Source organism: Centruroides sculpturatus, unplaced genomic scaffold (genome assembly GCF_000671375.1).
Source record: "Centruroides sculpturatus isolate CEXI.00-Female unplaced genomic scaffold, Cexi_2.0 scaffold591, whole genome shotgun sequence".
Classification (NCBI taxonomy): Eukaryota; Metazoa; Arthropoda; class Arachnida; order Scorpiones; family Buthidae; genus Centruroides; species Centruroides sculpturatus.
This window is the reverse complement of record NW_019384920.1, coordinates 240011-258540: the sequence shown is the minus strand read 5'-3', so window position 1 is coordinate 258540 and position 18530 is coordinate 240011. Positions and strand designations below refer to the sequence as shown.

At 25.4% G+C, this 18530-nt stretch overlaps 1 protein-coding gene across 1 annotated transcript in view; it reads right to left on the bottom strand.

Annotated features, from left to right (window-relative positions):
• LOC111631847 overlaps positions 1-18276 on the bottom strand; it is a 39184-nt gene extending 20908 nt beyond the window's left edge. The window contains exon 1 of the mRNA XM_023376175.1: positions 18119-18276. Coding sequence (XP_023231943.1) covers positions 18119-18188 — 70 coding nt within the window. The 5' untranslated portion in view covers positions 18189-18276. The remainder of the gene's footprint in view (positions 1-18118) is intronic.
• Between the last annotated feature and the right edge of the window lie 254 nt (positions 18277-18530).

Here is an 18530-nt window from a genome sequence, read left to right as displayed (position 1 = left end):
TTTAATTACACAAACGTTTTACAGAAAGGTTTTCTATATGTGCCATTTCTTATGTATATTTTTATTAATAAAAAAACTAAAAAAATAATTAATAATTTAATAATTTTTTATATACCAATGAAGAATGGGTACCAATTTTTTAATATTTATATTAACAATTTTGACAAATTGATCTTTTTAAATTAATTTATTTACTTATTTATTATAAATCATAGATTTAAAATTTAAATTACAGTATATACTTTTATAAATGTATGTAATAAGAGAATAAAATTTTGTATGAATAATTAATTTTATAATTTTATATTAAAAATACTGCTAAAATTGTATTTTAAAATATAAAATCTCTTTTAAAATTCTTATTGGATAAAATTATTTCTAGGATAAGTATTTTAATTTTTAAATCGAAAAAGATTCAATAAAATAAGAATTTAATTAATTATAAAAAATATATTTTAAGTCATTAAATTTTAATGTTCTTAATTGAACTGCAATTTGAAAAACTTGTAGACCTATAAATTTCCATTGTCATCCGTCCATCTGTCTATCTGTCTTTCTTTAATCTCGAGAATATAGTTAGATATATAAAAACCGAGACCATATATGGAAACTATTTGGGCAAAAGGCCCAGATTAATTTTATATTAAATTCTAATGAAAACTGGAGATCACATTATTTCAGTTCAAAATTTTCTCCTGAAAGGCCGATGACCGACACAATTCTATTGTTAATGGAAAAGTATGATGTACAGGAGTAAGCTACCAGTAATTTGGGGTGGAGAGCTTGTATTTTAAATTAAATAAATTAAAATTATGATTAAAACTTGCAGCCTGGCATTGTGACGATGTAACAATAAATATTTGCTCATTTTTTGGTTGTAAAATTTTAAAAATTAACATTAAAATTCACTTTAAATAACTGGAAATTAAAGTAAAAAATATCATTATTTTGTACAAATCGTCAAGTTTTAGTGAAATGTAATAGTAAAAAGAAAATAATGGTAAATTTTTAAATTTTTGGGCAGAAAAACTTAAAAATCTAAAATTTTTATGTAAATTATTGAATAATTTGAATCATAGAAACATTCGGGATTTATTAGTTTTCGTAATATTAAAATGGAGATCAATCAAAATGAAAGACTTTTATAATTTTATAACAAATTCTTCCATGTGATTCATTCGTTTTATTATTTTTTTCGAGAAATGAAATTTTCAATAGTTTTTTACAACTCCAATGAGAATAATTCAGTTAGAAGTTACGAAGGTTTGTAAGTTTTATAGTTGTAATATTGAACAGAATTCAAAATAACTCTAGAAAGTAGATATTAGAATGGGTAAACTTGATTTAAGAATAAGAATATAGCGAAATTTTATTTTGTATTTTCAAAATAACCGTTTATCAAATTCCATTATTTATTAGTAAACCTATTTTTTATTTATTTAAGAATTATTTACATATAAATTATTCACCATAAATTAATTTATAAATATAGTACAAGTTTCACCTAATAATTAGATTATATGCTTTAGTTTCCAACTAGTAGACCGCGAGCTACGACACCATTTCTTAATTTTTTTTATAGATTAAAAGACTTATTTTATAGGAATTTATACGGTCTACAATTTTTTTTTTCAAATAGCAATTAAAATAAAATTGCAATTAGAAAAAATTGTACACCAATAAATTTCCACTGTCATCCGTCTGTCTGTCCTTCCTTAATCTCGAGAACGATATTATAAAGATGAAATTCGAGACCAGATATGAAAAAATAAGGAACAGGAGGCCTCGAATTTACTATATAAGAGTTTCCGATCTAAACTGCTGTCACGTGATTTTAATTCAAACATTTGGAAAAGTATGATATACAAGGGCAAGACCTTACTAATTTGAGATTGAGAACATTTATATTTTAAATTAAATAAATTAAAAATATGATTAAAAATTACAGCCCGGCATTACGACGATAATTTTTGCTTGTAATTATTTTATCTAATTTCGTTAAATTTTTTTATTTTTAGATATAATTTTTATATATAAAGAATTTTTTTTAAATGTAAAGGTGTAATTTCCAATTTTGAATGATGAAATTATGAAATTGCTAGAAATTAAATTCATAAATATTAATTATAATTAAGTAATATGAAATCCATTTTTGATTAATTACTCATTTTTGATGGTTAAATCATAAATCTTGCCTTTAAAAATTGAAATAATAATCTTCATATATATATATATTGCTTCATTGAAAGATTGGTAGAACGTCCTGTAATTAATCTCCGAACATTTAATCAATTGCGTGGAGAGTGTTTGATGTTTCCGTGATCAAAAATGTTTGATAATCAATTGCTAGAGATCATTTGTCGGTGTTCAATTTCCCGCGATCAATTGTTGGTGAGTAAATTACTGGTCACCAACTTCCATCATCCATTGACTAGTATTGCTCTTGGACATTAACTTTTTCTTTTATATTACGAGAGAACAATCAAAGAAAATACTTCAAAACATATTTAATTTGCAATTTATAAGAATTAATACATTTAAAATCTCTTAAATATGTTCAAATATGTGTACATATTGTAAATAATTACGGTTATTTTATATTATAAATATAACTTTACGTTCCTGGCTGTTATATAACAAAGGGAAAGTATGGCGATCAGCCATAAAGTTTTCCTCCCTCAAGATTTTTACAGTTTTGGACTCAGAGGAGTTTTAAACGTGGAAAAATGCAAAAGAAGTTGGGGTTTTTCTGTGTTTAGGGTAAGGACACGATTTTTTTCTCTCTCAACTTGAAGTTTAATAATTACTGCGCCTTTTGTTGAAAATTTTTGAAAATTTGCATGGAAGTTTGGGTAATAGGGGAACATTTTTTTGAAATTTTTAGGAAAATCGGACCATTGGTTTGAGAGATATTAAGGGATGGAAACCACATCTCTCGAACTAATCTGAAAACTTATAAAGGTATTACGTATTATGGTATTAAGGATGAAAACAAATAAAAAACGTTGCCAGCTGTTTTATAGTTGAAAATATGGGGCTATTGTAATTATTAAGATTAACTTAAAGTTAAGAAATAATTTATGAATTTGAATATTTCCGGCAAGCCTTATTGCAAAACCATTTGGTCTAAGACTGAATTTACGAGGGCTCAAAAATATGTTATAAATACTTCCTTTTTTCCTTAAAGACTCCATTACACTTCTTGCATATTTTTGTGAAAGTTTATTGTTTAAAAACATAATATAATTTTTTAACATTTTTAAAAAATATACTGGAGTCTTAAAATAAAAATGGGCCCCTTTCTGATCTCTGAGAAGTCTTGATTTCAGATCATTGCTCATCAACTAGTAGCTCACGATCCCTCCGAATATCATTGTATAAAAATCCTGTATAAAATGTTATATTACACAATAAAGGGAGTGATGTCTAGAAAGAATAAAAAACTTCACGTAGCGTGATAATTTTCGCTTTATTTCAAGTGAATCCACGAATTTACGACTATGGACTGTATCTAGAAAATAAAAAATAAAACTATTCTAGTATTTCTCAATTTTTTAAATAAAAAAAATTGAAATTAATATTTCATTAATATACTCTATTTTCACAACTTCACCGGACGTTCATAAATATAACAATAGTTCCATATATACCTTAATATATGAGGAGGAGGTGAGCAAAATTTCATGTTTTTTTTCTTCTTTAAAAAAAGGGTTTTTAAGATGAATTTTTATTTACGTCTTTAAAATATTTTTACTTCCTAAATTGTGAAATATTTGAAATTTATTGTAAAGTCATAGTGTGAAGTGCAAGCCAACTGTAGTTTTTCTGTTGAGAAAAACTGAAATTTTTCAGTGAAAAATATCATTAAAACAATAAAAAAAAATTTATAACAATTATTAAAATCAGTGTAGGAAATATTTAAAATGTAATTTATAAACATTTTAAAAATATTTAGTTATCAAGCAAATATTTGTTTTAACGTTATATTTATTATTGTTCTAACACATCTTATGATAAAATATTGAATGTAGCAGGTAGAATTTCTTATTCGGGTGATAAAAAGAGGAAATACTACTAAATTCAATAAAATCAATAAACAAAGAGTAAAATTTCACCAAAAAAATCTAATAAAGTAATATAAAATTTTAGATATATGTAGAATACATAAAATTTTGCATGAATAGAAAAATAATTTTACATATATTTTGAGTATTAAAAATAACATTAGGAAGGAGAGAAAAGGCAAAAATTTTAAATTAAGGAGGGATGAAAGAATAAAACTGCAAAATTAAGGCTGGAGAAAGGGCAAAGATGCAAAGTTAAAAAGAAGAGGAGGATGAAAAAAATGCAAAATTAAAAACAAGAAAAAACCAATAATGAGCAAAGAGTAGTTACTTTGATAATTACAAAATTGATTAATGCAAAAAATATTAAGAAAAAATAAATAAAGCTAAACGACACTAAACATTTTAGTAACAAATGTAAAATATCGAAATTTTTCTTGTTAAATTTAGATATTAAATTCTAAAAATATTTTTAAAAGTATTCTTAAAATCAATATAGATCTGTAAATTTTTAGATATGAATTTTATTGTTTTAATATTAAAATGATTATGGTATTAAAAATTCATCGCTGCAAGATCGATTTATCTATAAAAATAAAACCTTACGTGTAACATTTCTATATGTTTTTATGGAAAGAAATTTTACGTGAATTTTTAGATTTGTGAATGATTAAACATTTTTACTTAAAAACATAAAATTTAAAAGTATTTTTACACATTTTGAAGCAAGCTAAATGTTTAAAAATCAATATTTTAATTATTACAATAAGGTTTTAAGTTATTAAATACTTTTAAAAATAAAATTATACTAATATGAAAGATGAATTTATTATCTTTCAAATTTTTATTCTTTTAGTCTAAAAGAAATACGAGCAAATAAAAAATTCGGAAGATTTGCATAGGAAATAATCTCTGAGATTTTGAGGAGGCTTATCATAACAAACTGAAAAATAATGAGAAAGTTTTGGAAATCGAATCCGGACTCTCATGGTTGACTTAACAGAATTTAACAACACATCACATGAACGATCTGTTAAGGTGGAACGGGATATTAACCCCTATTTAGAAACCAAACTCCATATGGTTTGATTTCTAAATAGGGTACAAACCCGCTAAAGGCTGGCCACGTAGAGTTTTCCGAGTTTCTTCATGTGTCTAACGTCTAAATAAGGTTTAATATCCCGTTCCACCTTAAAAGATCGTTCATGTGATGTATTGTTAAATTCTATAAAGTCAACCAATTAACGTTCAGTGGTTTTATCCATTAGCCAATAAGGGACCGCCATGATTATATAATCAATTCTCTTAAATGCTAATATGTGAACTATCGAGACTATCGAGAAGAGTAATTTTCAATGGATAAAGCATCCCAATCAGAAAATTTCGATTCGAATTTTATAGAATGCCAAGTGGAAATATAGGAGAAGCCGAACTTTAACAGTGAGAAAGGCAAAGGAAAACTATCTAAGATATAGAATACTTTCCATATAAATGATCAGTATAAACAATGAGAGAGAATAAACTGGTCCGAGAGAATTACAAATGGAGTATTAAAGAAGAATAAATGAAGAAAGGTGTCTTCTGGAATATATTGAGAAAAGAGGAATTTCATCAGAATATTTTGTGAAGAAATACTTTATTAAGAGAAATAGTGAAAGGGAAAAAAATATGTGGAAGAAAGAAGACATAGAAAGATGTGGCTTGATGATCTGAAAGAAAAGGGAAGTTTATCAAATCCCGAAGAGGAAGGCCAAACAGCGTGTGAAATAGAGGAATGAAATGAACTGATCTTTCAGATAACAATAAGAAGAAAGCACTCCAATCAGAAAATTCAACTAGAATTTATAGAGAAACATGATTGAAACATTCAAGATAATTCAAGATAGCATAATGGATGAGATTTTTAACATATAAGACAGTAAAATACATAGAATACAAGGTATATAAATATAAATAAAACTGTGCATAGGATGATTAACTTATTACATTTATTTCGAAAATGTACGATTTAAATTATTTAAAAAAANAATCAGTTAGTTCTGTGCAGTGCTTTTGTAGCAGATGCAAGTGGGTTTGTGATTTATAAATTTACTAAGCACATATTTATTTTGATAGTAATATTTATTTTAAATACAAATTGTGTATTACACCATGCCTCCAAAAAGTAAAAAAAAGTTTATTTCTATTTCTACAAAGAAGGAAATAATGAATAGTGTAAAAATGTACTGTACCTGCAAAAGAATATGAATTTGTTCAAAAGATAAGAAAAGTTCAAAAATGGCTAATGTAACAAGCTGAATTTGTGTAGACAGAGAGCTTTTTGTGAGTTTTTTAACATTTCAAATGGCACTTTTTTCATTCTATCAGTTTTTTTTTTTTTTTACTTGTTAGAACATTTCTGGAGATCTGCAATGGATTAGGCTAATTACATGTTGTAAAATTTTTAACTTATAGATTACTCTGCTGGATGAATTAATTATGTTTAGCAGAGTCCACATATTTATTTTTCTGTTTTAAATATGTGACCATAGTGCACATATAGAAAATAGAAATTTATTTTTTAAAAATAGCAATTACATTATCAGTTGAAAATTAGATAAATGTGTTATTAATAAATGATTATTCTTATCATTGTGGTTATGTTCAGTTCACTATCATTATTCTAATACATCAACATATATATATATATACATACACACACACATATATACATATATTATCATTACAAATAAAAAATTGAGCAATATTTAACTCATTTTTCAATTTGCATTTATTTATAAATCAATTGACTTTACTACAGTAAAACAATTTTTTTTTTGTGCAAATTATTATTAATTAACATAACTTTAGTTATATTATAAACAATTGAAAGACTGAATGTAACAATGGTCTAACCCTCTGCAAAGTCAAAATTGAGTTAACAGTATTAAACTTTCGTGTATTAAATGTATTATCTCTAAAATGAATGAAAGATTACTGTTGCTCTGATTACAAGTAATGATAGAAATAAAACTAGTATAACAGCAATATCCATAAATTTTGAACTAACTGGAGATATAGATCACAAGAAACTCGCACCTTTAAAATCCAGCAATGTTCTTAAAAAATGTTCTTATTTTATTAAATTCATTGCTAGATTTTAAAGGTGTGAGTTTTTTGTATGACAGCAAAATATGAAAAATTAGGACACACCACTTTTACAGTATATTATCAATTTAAAAAGAAAAGGATTAGACCACTATTGCATTCAGCCTTTCAATTGATAAAAAAAGACATTTTAAGCATTTCATGATGTAGTGATGTATAAGTTTTAAAAATAAAATTATGTGATTTATTAAGATTAATGTAAAACCTCAATTTAACGAATTAATTCGGCGAGGGGGTGTCGTTAAATCGGAGTAGATTTTCCGAATACGTGTTGAAAAATTGACAAATTAATTAGTTTATCTGTTTTTATTTACATAGATGCGTTTGTGTAATTAAAATTATGTTTGTATGAGATGTTTATAAAACTAAACATCTCATACAAACATAATTTTAATTACACAAACGTTTTACAGAAAGGTTTTCTATATGTGCCATTTCTTATGTACGCACTCACCATGTTTCTACGACTGTAATAAACCAACAAATATTTTTTGAAAATTACATGTGTATCAACGGTGACTCTTGGACTTGCAAAAAATAACATGTTAATTTAATTACATATAGAATTAATTTGTAAATTAACAGAGTGTTACGTTCACGTATGATGTAAGAACCGGAATGAGAAAGTTTTGGAAATCGAATCCGGACTCTCATGGTTGACTTAACAGAATTTAACAACACATCACATGAACGATCTGTTAAGGTGGAACGGGATANTTTATACAAACCATAAGAGTTTCAGTTTTGAAAAATTAATGTGTATCATTTTAAACATTTATAGAACAATTCCATCATCCAAAATGGATGTGTTATGCTCATTCCAAACTCATTTAGACCTTGAAAGTTATGAATTTTACTAAACTCTCTTATAAATAAAATAGGGCCTTTTAGAAGTTTTAACATTTGGTTTATTAATGATTTTCAAGGTTTGTTTCCTTGACAATCATTACGGAGTTTGCTCCTTATCAGAATACATTAATCATTGTATTAAATAAATATCAGACAAGTACAGATAACAGATCCATAAAAATAATGATAACAATAATGTACACACATTACTATATTACTTTTTTCCAATTTACAGCTTTTCATTAATTATTCTAAAAGAAAAATTGACAATAAAACATTAAAACTTAGAAGAAAGTCCCTACTTTATTTTTATGAATACTGAAAGTCAAAAGTCTGTCAAAATTCCATCAGTTTTTCTTAAAATACAGATTAAAACTATAATGTAAAATGAAAATTTTACTCACTGCTTCTGTATGTATAGGATGGACAGCAAAAAGTATGGCAGCCAAAAAATTGGCAGGGTCTGGCAGGAATATCATGCACATTCTAAAAATTATTATTATATACTTTAATGTTGCACACTTTCAATATTTTAATATGAATTTAAATTATATTGATTCATTTTGTAACCAGTTCATTTAAAAATATATATATTTCTATATATATACATATATATATATTTTTTATTGCTTCTCGGGATTTAAGAAGCTTTTTGTATCATTCGATAAGTTTTTTGAATTTATAAATCCAAATGCGCTCAGATTTATTTATTTATTTTTTTTAAAACATTTATTGAACCAGATAAAATTTATCATTATGTAATTTACAGTTTAGTCGATTTTATTTTATACAAGATTATTTTTGAAATAATAATAATAACGAGCAATTATTTATTGTGATATCGTCACAATGCCGGGACTGCAATTTTTAATTATAATTTTAATTAATTTAATTTAAAATATAAAATATATGCCTTCCATCCCAAATTAGTAATACATCATACTTTTCCTTCAACAATAGAGTCATCCATCTAACATCTTTCAGGGGAAAATTTTCGAATTAAAATAGTATGACTTCCAGTTTGCACCGGAAGCCATATATATACGAAATTTTATGTATTTTATAAGTTTTATATAATATGGGCCTCCTACCCCTCCGCTTTCCACATCTGGTTTCGATGTTCGACATTCATCTGTCTAACCGCATTCTCGAGATTAAGGAAAGACAGACGGACGGAAGACAGTGGAAATTTATAGGTCTACAATTTTTTTCAAATTGCAGCCCAATAATAATAATAATAAAAGTAACATTTTCTTTAGAAGTTATAGTTTAGGTAAAAATTAAAAATAATACTGTTAAATTTAATAAATTTTTGGTTATTTATTTATTATAAATGTTCTTAATTAATTTTTTTTATAATAAACTAATTAACCATTATTAATTTTATTGTCCTAATTCTTTTAATAAACCTGTGATAGTACTTGTATTAGAAATAATTAATTTCTAAGAATTTCATTTATAATATAATATATAATATAAAAAAATTTCAGTAAGATTAACTTATAACAAATATGGATCTGAGAGTGATTGAGAAAGGTGAGGAGAGAAAAGTGAGGCCCATTTCTCTTCGAAAACTAAAAAAAAAAGATATAGAAAAAATTCAATAAAACAAATATAAACAGATTTATTTTTAATCACTTACCAACAGCTTAATTTATATCAACTACATTTTACATAAAAGCTAAACGTTGGAACGTCTCAGAATTCAGGAAAAATGTCCCTGTATCCGAGTTTCAATATCTCATATATATATATATAATTTTTCATTAAAAATTCCCATAATTTGTCTCTGATACAGATAAATTTTTAAGATTTTTTCCTCAAGTTTATTATTTATTAGAATTAAAGTATTACTTTGAGAAATGAAATGATACTAGAGAATATTTCACTCTTTTACACATTCTAAAACTTAGTTTGTCAAACCAAATTGAATTTATTGTCTAAGAGAAATCGTTCCTTCATACGGGACTATTCTGAAAAGAGTATCAGTGAATTTATGGTTCTATCGTAAACCTATTTGAACTTAAAAGAAAACTGCTGTCTAGTTTCGTTGCTTCTAGAGTCAGCTCCGAGTGAGTTATGCAGGAAACACAGCTCTACAGGGCAAGCGTATCATTGTGACATCTGATATAAAGGAATAGTTACGGGGGGAAAAGTGCTTTCAAACCTATTCTTAACAGCAAAAATACATTCTTGAGATTAAAGGAATTTCATACAATGAGAAAAAATATTGTTGAAATATTCTAAGTTGATATCTAAGATAATTTTGTAAAGTCGATCTTAGTGATACCCTAGCATCTATAGCACTGAATCAACAACAACAACAACAACTATTCCACTGAGATGCAAGTCCATTTGCCTTCTAACATACAAAATTACTTTAATATTTTCCTATGATGTTAAAGTTTTGATAAAATAAATTGGATTTTACCGTATAAAACAAGGTATAAAAAATAGATATTTTTCTTTATGATATGCTTAATCTATATTCAAAATATTCATACGAAATTAAGAATTTGTAAATAAAATAAATAATTTTAATTATAATGACACATTACTTCCATAAAATATTATTCTGTACTGTACACAAAGTACCATCTTTAAATAGAAAACCAATGTCATGTGGATAGGCTAGATTTACTTTTTTTTTGTTTGAGATAAAATCAATTTCCATTACATTTACAAATTCAATGATACTATTTTCAGAATAGTTCTATAATAAAGAGCAATTTTATCGTAGACAAAAATTCAATTTGTGACTAGACAAAATTTCATTTTAGATATTATAAAAAAAAGATAATAATTACTAACTAAATTGCTCTTATTATCAATAAGATTTTTTTCTTTCTAAAAAATAAATTTAAAAAAAATTATGTAAAAAGTTTTTAAGAATATAAATTCTTTTTTTATTTTAAGTTTATTAAAACTTTTTATGTATATAATTGATAAGTACTTAATTATTGTAAATTTTAAATTGATAACTTCAGAATGTTTCAATGAAATTTTAACCAAAAATTCAAATCATATATGAAATTAATTATAAAATAAATCTTCTTAAATGAAATTAAGACTATTTACAAAAATATAAAATTTTTGAGTCTATCTTAATCCTTTTTTACACCACCCCAGAAGTAACAGTCAACATGGGTTTTTTTCTTTTTGAAGAATAACTGTTACTTCTGGGGTGGTGTAAAAAAGGATTAAGATAGACTCAAAAATTTTATATTTTTGTAAATAGTCTTAATTTCATTTAAGAAGATTTATTTTATAATTAATTTCATATATGATTTGAATTTTTGGTTAAAATTTCATTGAAACATTCTGAAGTTATCAATTTAAAATTTACAATAATTAAGTACTTATCAATTATATACATAAAAAGTTTTAATAAACTTAAAATAAAAAAAGAATTTATATTCTTAAAAACTTTTTACATAATTTTTTTTAAATTTATTTTTTAGAAAGAAAAAAATCTTATTGATAATAAGAGCAATTTAGTTAGTAATTATTATCTTTTTTTTATAATATCTAAAATGAAATTTTGTCTAGTCACAAATTGAATTTTTGTCTACGATAAAATTGCTCTTTATTATAGAACTATTCTGAAAATAGTATCATTGAATTTGTAAATGTAATGGAAATTGATTTTATCTCAAACAAAAAAAAAGTAAATCTAGCCTATCCACATGACATTGGTTTTCTATTTAAAGATGGTACTTTGTGTACAGTACAGAATAATATTTTATGGAAGTAATGTGTCATTATAATTAAAATTATTTATTTTATTTACAAATTCTTAATTTCGTATGAATATTTTGAATATAGATTAAGCATATCATAAAGAAAAATATCTATTTTTTATACCTTGTTTTATACGGTAAAATCCAATTTATTTTATCAAAACTTTAACATCATAGGAAAATATTAAAGTAATTTTGTATGTTAGAAGGCAAATGGACTTGCATCTCAGTGGAATAGTTGTTGTTGTTGTTGTTGATTCAGTGCTATAGATGCTAGGGTATCACTAAGATCGACTTTACAAAATTATCTTAGATATCAACTTAGAATATTTCAACAATATTTTTTCTCATTGTATGAAATTCCTTTAATCTCAAGAATGTATTTTTGCTGTTAAGAATAGGTTTGANAAAAAAAGAAAAAAAAAGGATACATCCTGTAAGTTTGACCAAAAGAAGAGAAAAAATAATAATATAAACATTTAAATTTTTTGTAAATAAAAAATGATTTATTTATATTACATATTTATAAAAAAATTAACATTTAAAATAACACTAAAGTCATTAAAACTATAGAAAAAAATTGTCCGGCTAAAATTCAGATTAAGACATGAAATATGATACATTATTAAGCAGTTGGAGTAATAAAACACAATTTAAATTTTCGTATAATAAAGCAATATCAATAAATATCATTATTTAAAACTGTTACTTTAAATAAGAATTAAAGTATAAAAAAAGTAGAAGGGATTAAATTAATGATTTAAATAAATAAAAAAAATGTATATATATATGCGAAGAAGATTTCGTGCTATCAGATTTACGATATAAATAAATATCGATTGTTTAACAGATAGGGAGTGACGTGCGATCTGCCATCAAAGACTGTATCAACAACGTCGGATGACAATGATGGCACAGACTATACTATTAAAGACACAAACGGACCTTCGTCTTCGTTATCTCTCAGCATGGTCTGAAATGAGTTCGCTTTAGGGAAACGCATTAGTTGCAAGCTTATTGCTCCCTCGAGGATTGTTGATAGATGAGAAAACGGCTGCCAGCTCCTTAGCGTTTTCCACTTCATCGCCTTCAAGCAAATTCTTCTTGTAAAGAGGATACAATGACAACAAGGACACATTCATTACTTGTTAGCCAGATTATACACAAGAAAACTTTATATCATACATCGATGATATTAATAAAATAACTTTTAAATGCTTTTTATTTAATTATTACAAATCTCGTTTGTTAGCTTCTGTGTACCTTTTTAACAAGAGGATGTGTTACTAGTTTGTGTGTTAAGTGTAGAAGAAATTGTGTAATAATATTTGTAATGTAAGTTAAAATAGATTATTTAATTGTTAGAGAGTTATTAATTAAGTTTTGAGTTTTTCTTGGTTCTTGGATGTATATACTGTATATATATTGATATATTTCGGTATATTCACTACTTGTTAGCAAGATTATGTAGAAGAAATCCTTTATAATGCATGGATAATTAAAAAAAATGACTTATAAATTAATTATTTAATTATTAGAAACTATATTTATAAATTTTCTTAGCTTTGTATGGGTAGACATTACTTCTTAGGACAAAAAAGAACAATCTTTATAATGTGCAGATAATTATTAAAAAATTACTTTTCTAATAATTACATAATTATTGTTAAATTTTATTGTTTATTTAACTCGATGATTAAAATAATACATAAAAAAATTATGTATAATTTCCAAATGTATAGAATTAAAAACAATATACCGTCCTGTAACTGGAGTAATCCATATTACGCTAATAAATGATTTGATAATTATATAATTCATTTTAATTATATTAATTAATTTTTAAGGCTTTTCGGTTCTATACAAACAGACAAACAGACAGATAGGAGGAAATATTTATTACTTGTTAGCGAGACTATTAAGAGGAGAAACCTTTGTGATGCAAGGATAATTGTAATAAACTACTTTAAAATGGATTATTTAATAACCAGAAATTATGTTAATTATTAGAGACCACTAATTGTGGAGTTTATGGATGGATAGACAAACAGACGAGCTGAAAAAAGAAGGAAAGAAAAGCATTATTATTTAGTTTTTGTTGAGATGAAAAATTCGCATCAGAAGATAATTCGTGTATATGTTTACTGATTAGTGTAAATTATCGAAATGATTAATTAAGTTAAACGAAATGAGTTAACTTGTTTCATTTTATAGATGTTTTCATAATTAAATTTGCTTATTGAAAAAAAAATATATAAACATATTACTAAATTATTTTAGTCAGAAAATCTCTCAGAAGTGTGTTACTTGAATCTATTCTTTTATGAAAATAAAGAATTAAAACTGTTTTAATTATACAAAAATAAAGTAGTGTAGAGTAATTATTGAAATTTGTAATAAATTATTAATTATTTATTAGAATATTTTAAAAAGTAATAATTCAAGTAAATTAAATAGTAAAGGTATAAAGGAGCAAAAAGAATAAAAAATAAAATAAAAATCAAGAAGAGCTAAAATAAATTGCGTGCAATTAATGGCAATTTCTCGACTACGGACAGACAAATGAAACGATTGTATAAGTTTATTTATTTATTTTTTATTCAGAAAAACAATGCAAAAATACCATAAAATGTCTTTTTAAGTGATTTATTAAGTAATAAATATTTTATGATTTAACTACGAGATGTTTTCTTAAAACTTATTTTTTAAAATAAAAATTATCGGTTTTTTATTTTTTAAACTTTTTTTATTTAATTTTTTAAATTTTTAACAGAGTAAATCGTAAGAGATATTTTATTCGAAAATTATTACCGTATGAAAATATCTTTTTTAAACATATAATTATATATTTATAAATTATTTCTGAACTTTTTCAGGTAACATAAATAAATTTAATTAGAAATTAAAATATTCGTTAAATATTTAAACGTACAAAATATATTTTTATAGTTTGAAATGAATAAAATGATTAAAACATTAAAAAATAACTTCTTATGTTGATATTTATTATTTATTTTTAAAATATTATTAATTCTCTGAATTTACTTATTCTTAACAATAAAAAGTTTTAAAAAATTTTTAAATAAATTCTTTTTATAAATTTTAATGATATTTTTCTAAGTAATTTCTGGATGAAAGTACACGCAATTTTAATAGAAGAATTCTTAAAAATTTCATTTAAAATTATTTATATCATAAAAATAAATACAAATAATTAAAAATTTAGGAACTATTTCATTTTTATAAAATATTTAAGCATAATTAATACAAATATTTAACATTTTTACATAGATTTAATAAGGTTACATACATTACTTTTATTGCTAGTATTTAAAATATAGAAACTAGTATACACTTAACAACACTTAACGAAATTTAAGAAAAGGGAAAGAAAGAGAGTGGAGGAGGAAAAAAAAACATCTTTTCAGGGTTGAAAGCTCTTAAATCGATTCCCAGTTAGGTCCAATGGCTTTTTTGTCCCCTTCTAGAATAGCTATAAAGGCCTCCTCAGCCTCCTATCGAATGTATACCTGATCTTTTCTGAGATAGAAGCAGCTGGCACAGATCTCGACATCATGTGGTACTGTTAGCAGTAAAGTGGTCAACCAGTTCAGATTGAAAAGGGCCTTAAATAAGTTAGGAATAAAAAATATGGTGACTAGTTTTACACGTTGTGAAGTTTTATTCTATCTATTCCTATATCACATATACTGCATAAAGTTGTTTTTAGGATAGTAGTGATTTTATATATATATATATATATATATATAGAAAAAATAAGATGATTTCTCTCTCATGTTCATATTCTATAGATTATATATTAACCCTTAGAATAGGAACACATTCTATGGGTTAATATATAACCCATAGAATATGAAAACGAGAATGAGCTTCCTTGTTCCTTTTATCTAAATTAGACAGACGCTACGTTTGTATGCGCTTTCCACCTTTATAAACATATTTCACCATTTCGGGGGGTATGACCAGACTTTTGACTGTTCGTCTCTTCGGGATTCTTCGCTTCCGGGGGATCTCGACGCCGCCTTCGTCCGGGCCCTTGGCACTTTCGTCTTTCGTAGTCGCTCCTTCGAGTTGGCTATGCTGCAGGCACAGTCTGCGTCCACGGTGCTTTCGAAATTGCTCGTGGGATTTGTTCGCCCAGGCCCGCCGTAAGCGGGCGTGCAAGGCGTGCACCGCACGCGGGCGGCACGTCCAGGGGGCGGCAAAGAGCCTTTCTGGCAAGCTCAGCGTAGGTAGTCGTAGTTAAACAGGGGGCGGCATAATCGGTATTGCACACGGGCGTTCAAACAGCTGGCGGTGCCCCTGTCTCCGCAGATATAACAAACAGAGAAATAAATAACACAAAATAAATTGTAGCTATGCATTGATTCCGCGCGACACGTCCGAGCATTTAAGCCGAACAATGGTGTGAAGAAAGTGAGTGATCAAGAGCTGCGTGGCGCTCAAACAAAAGACGAATCGACGAGATTTGAAAATCGCGTAAGTACTGTACTGTATTACTGTATTTGAAAAAAAATGTTTTTTTTTGTATATATTTCTTTATTTATATATTTGTTGTTTATTTTTATTTGAAAGGAATGTTGTTTTATTATTTATATGTTGTTTATTTATAATATTTAAAAAATTTGTCATTTATTTGTTTATTGTACAAGTCGACCCCCCCTATAACACTGTTGATTATTCTGTTTTATATAAATTCCATGTTGTACAAGTCTCTTAGATTTTACAAATACATGAGCCATTTACAGCCTGACACACGTATTTGTAAAATCTAAGTGACTCATACAACATGGAATTCATATAAAACAGAATAATCAACAGTGTTATAGGGGAGTTGACTGTAAATATTTTAACTCCTTTAACCTATTCAATGTTGAAATTTTTATTTGTTGCCTGTGACACTATGTTGAATTTTCATCGATGTTAAGCCTAAAAAAATCTTTTTTTTAAATAATAATTGTGTTTACTGTNGTAGTAGAAATTTAATGCTATCAAATTTTTAATTATAGCAATTATTAAAGTAATTGAATTGAACTGAATAATTAAATACTGAGACCTGCAATTTGGATGTTTCTTCTTGTTTAAGTAACCCCTCGTAACATTTTTCTATATTTTTTAATTTTTCCAACAAATCCTTCTGTTGAACACATTTATTCTTCAAAAGTATGATTGCCTGTAATTTTTTTTATCATTATTAACAAATTATTCTCACAAATTAATAACTTTTTCGTCAGGAAGCAAAATCTAATTATAATGAGGAATTTATTATTATGTAGAAAATAGAATTTAAAATTTTTTCTACAAATTCTAATATACGATTTAACATGATCAGTTTAATAATCAGTTTATCAAATATAAGCTGTTCTTATTTAATGTGCTTATTTATTGGTGCTCATTATTATTAATATTATTATTATTATTATCATCATCATCATCATTATTAAATAACTCATATTTAAATTATATTATTGTAAAGTATTTAAAATGAAATAATGCAATTAATTTAAATTGAATCAAATTTAGTTTTAAAAGTTAAATTAAAAATTTCTTAAATGATTAAAGAGTTTTGTATTAAATTCATTTTTAAATTATTATTATTATTTATAAAAGATGATTTTCTTATCATTCTTCCAAGAAACATTTTCTCTAACATTAGATAATATTATTGTGATTGGTCAATTAAGTACATATTACCCTTGAAGGAGCAGGTATTGTATTGAACAATCAATGACGTTGAATAAAATGGCAGCAACGATTTCTAAGTTATAAGAAGGATTAAGAAAATATACTTACAAGGAGAAAGAATTATGTAAAAATAAGAAAAGATTTCAATAATATAAATTGAATTACATTAAACATTCAGCTTTACTTTGATGAGTGGATTAAAGGCATTCCAGCAATCTGTACCTGTAATCACCCATATTAATTTATATAATATCATTTTTCTCTTATTAGGAATGGGCGGTTGGCGATTGAATTATTTATATAAAAAGAGAAGAAAAATGTAGTAAATTTATATATATATGTATATATTTAATTTACATAATTTAATTTTATTAATACGCAATTTACTATTAATGCAAACATAGTTAATAACGTATAATAATGAGGTTAATTAGTTTCCATTCATCGAAACACCATTCGATAAATTGCTATAAAATGTTCTGATTGCTTATATTATGGAATATTTTAAGAAAAATATATATGTAAAAGAAAATAACAGTTAAAAAAATGATAGAATAATAACATTTCTACGTAACGATAATATTAAAATTAATTCTACTAGGCGTTACTTACTTGACACGCGAGTTACGATAACAGCTATTGCTATCAATATTATCATTTCTTGATATCGAATTCTTTCCATCCTAAGACACGTGCACTTGTGTTAAGGTTTTGTGTCACTTCATCATAACTATCCACATCACTGCTTGATAGTAGAGCATGGTATGGAAGTCCTGTTTCACTGCACCCTCTAAACTAGCGAGCGCAGTCCATTGGTGCGTTGGGTGGAGACGTCAAGCGGTCGATAAGACATTGCAAAATCTTATCTTATACTGTAATCTTCCTGTTTCTAGTACAGAAAAAAATAAAAAATAATAAAAAAGTATTTAATTTAAAAAATATATATTATATAAGTTATTAAAATTCAAATTTCCCAATAAAGAAATATATTTAGATGCTATACAAATATGTGTATGTTGTATTG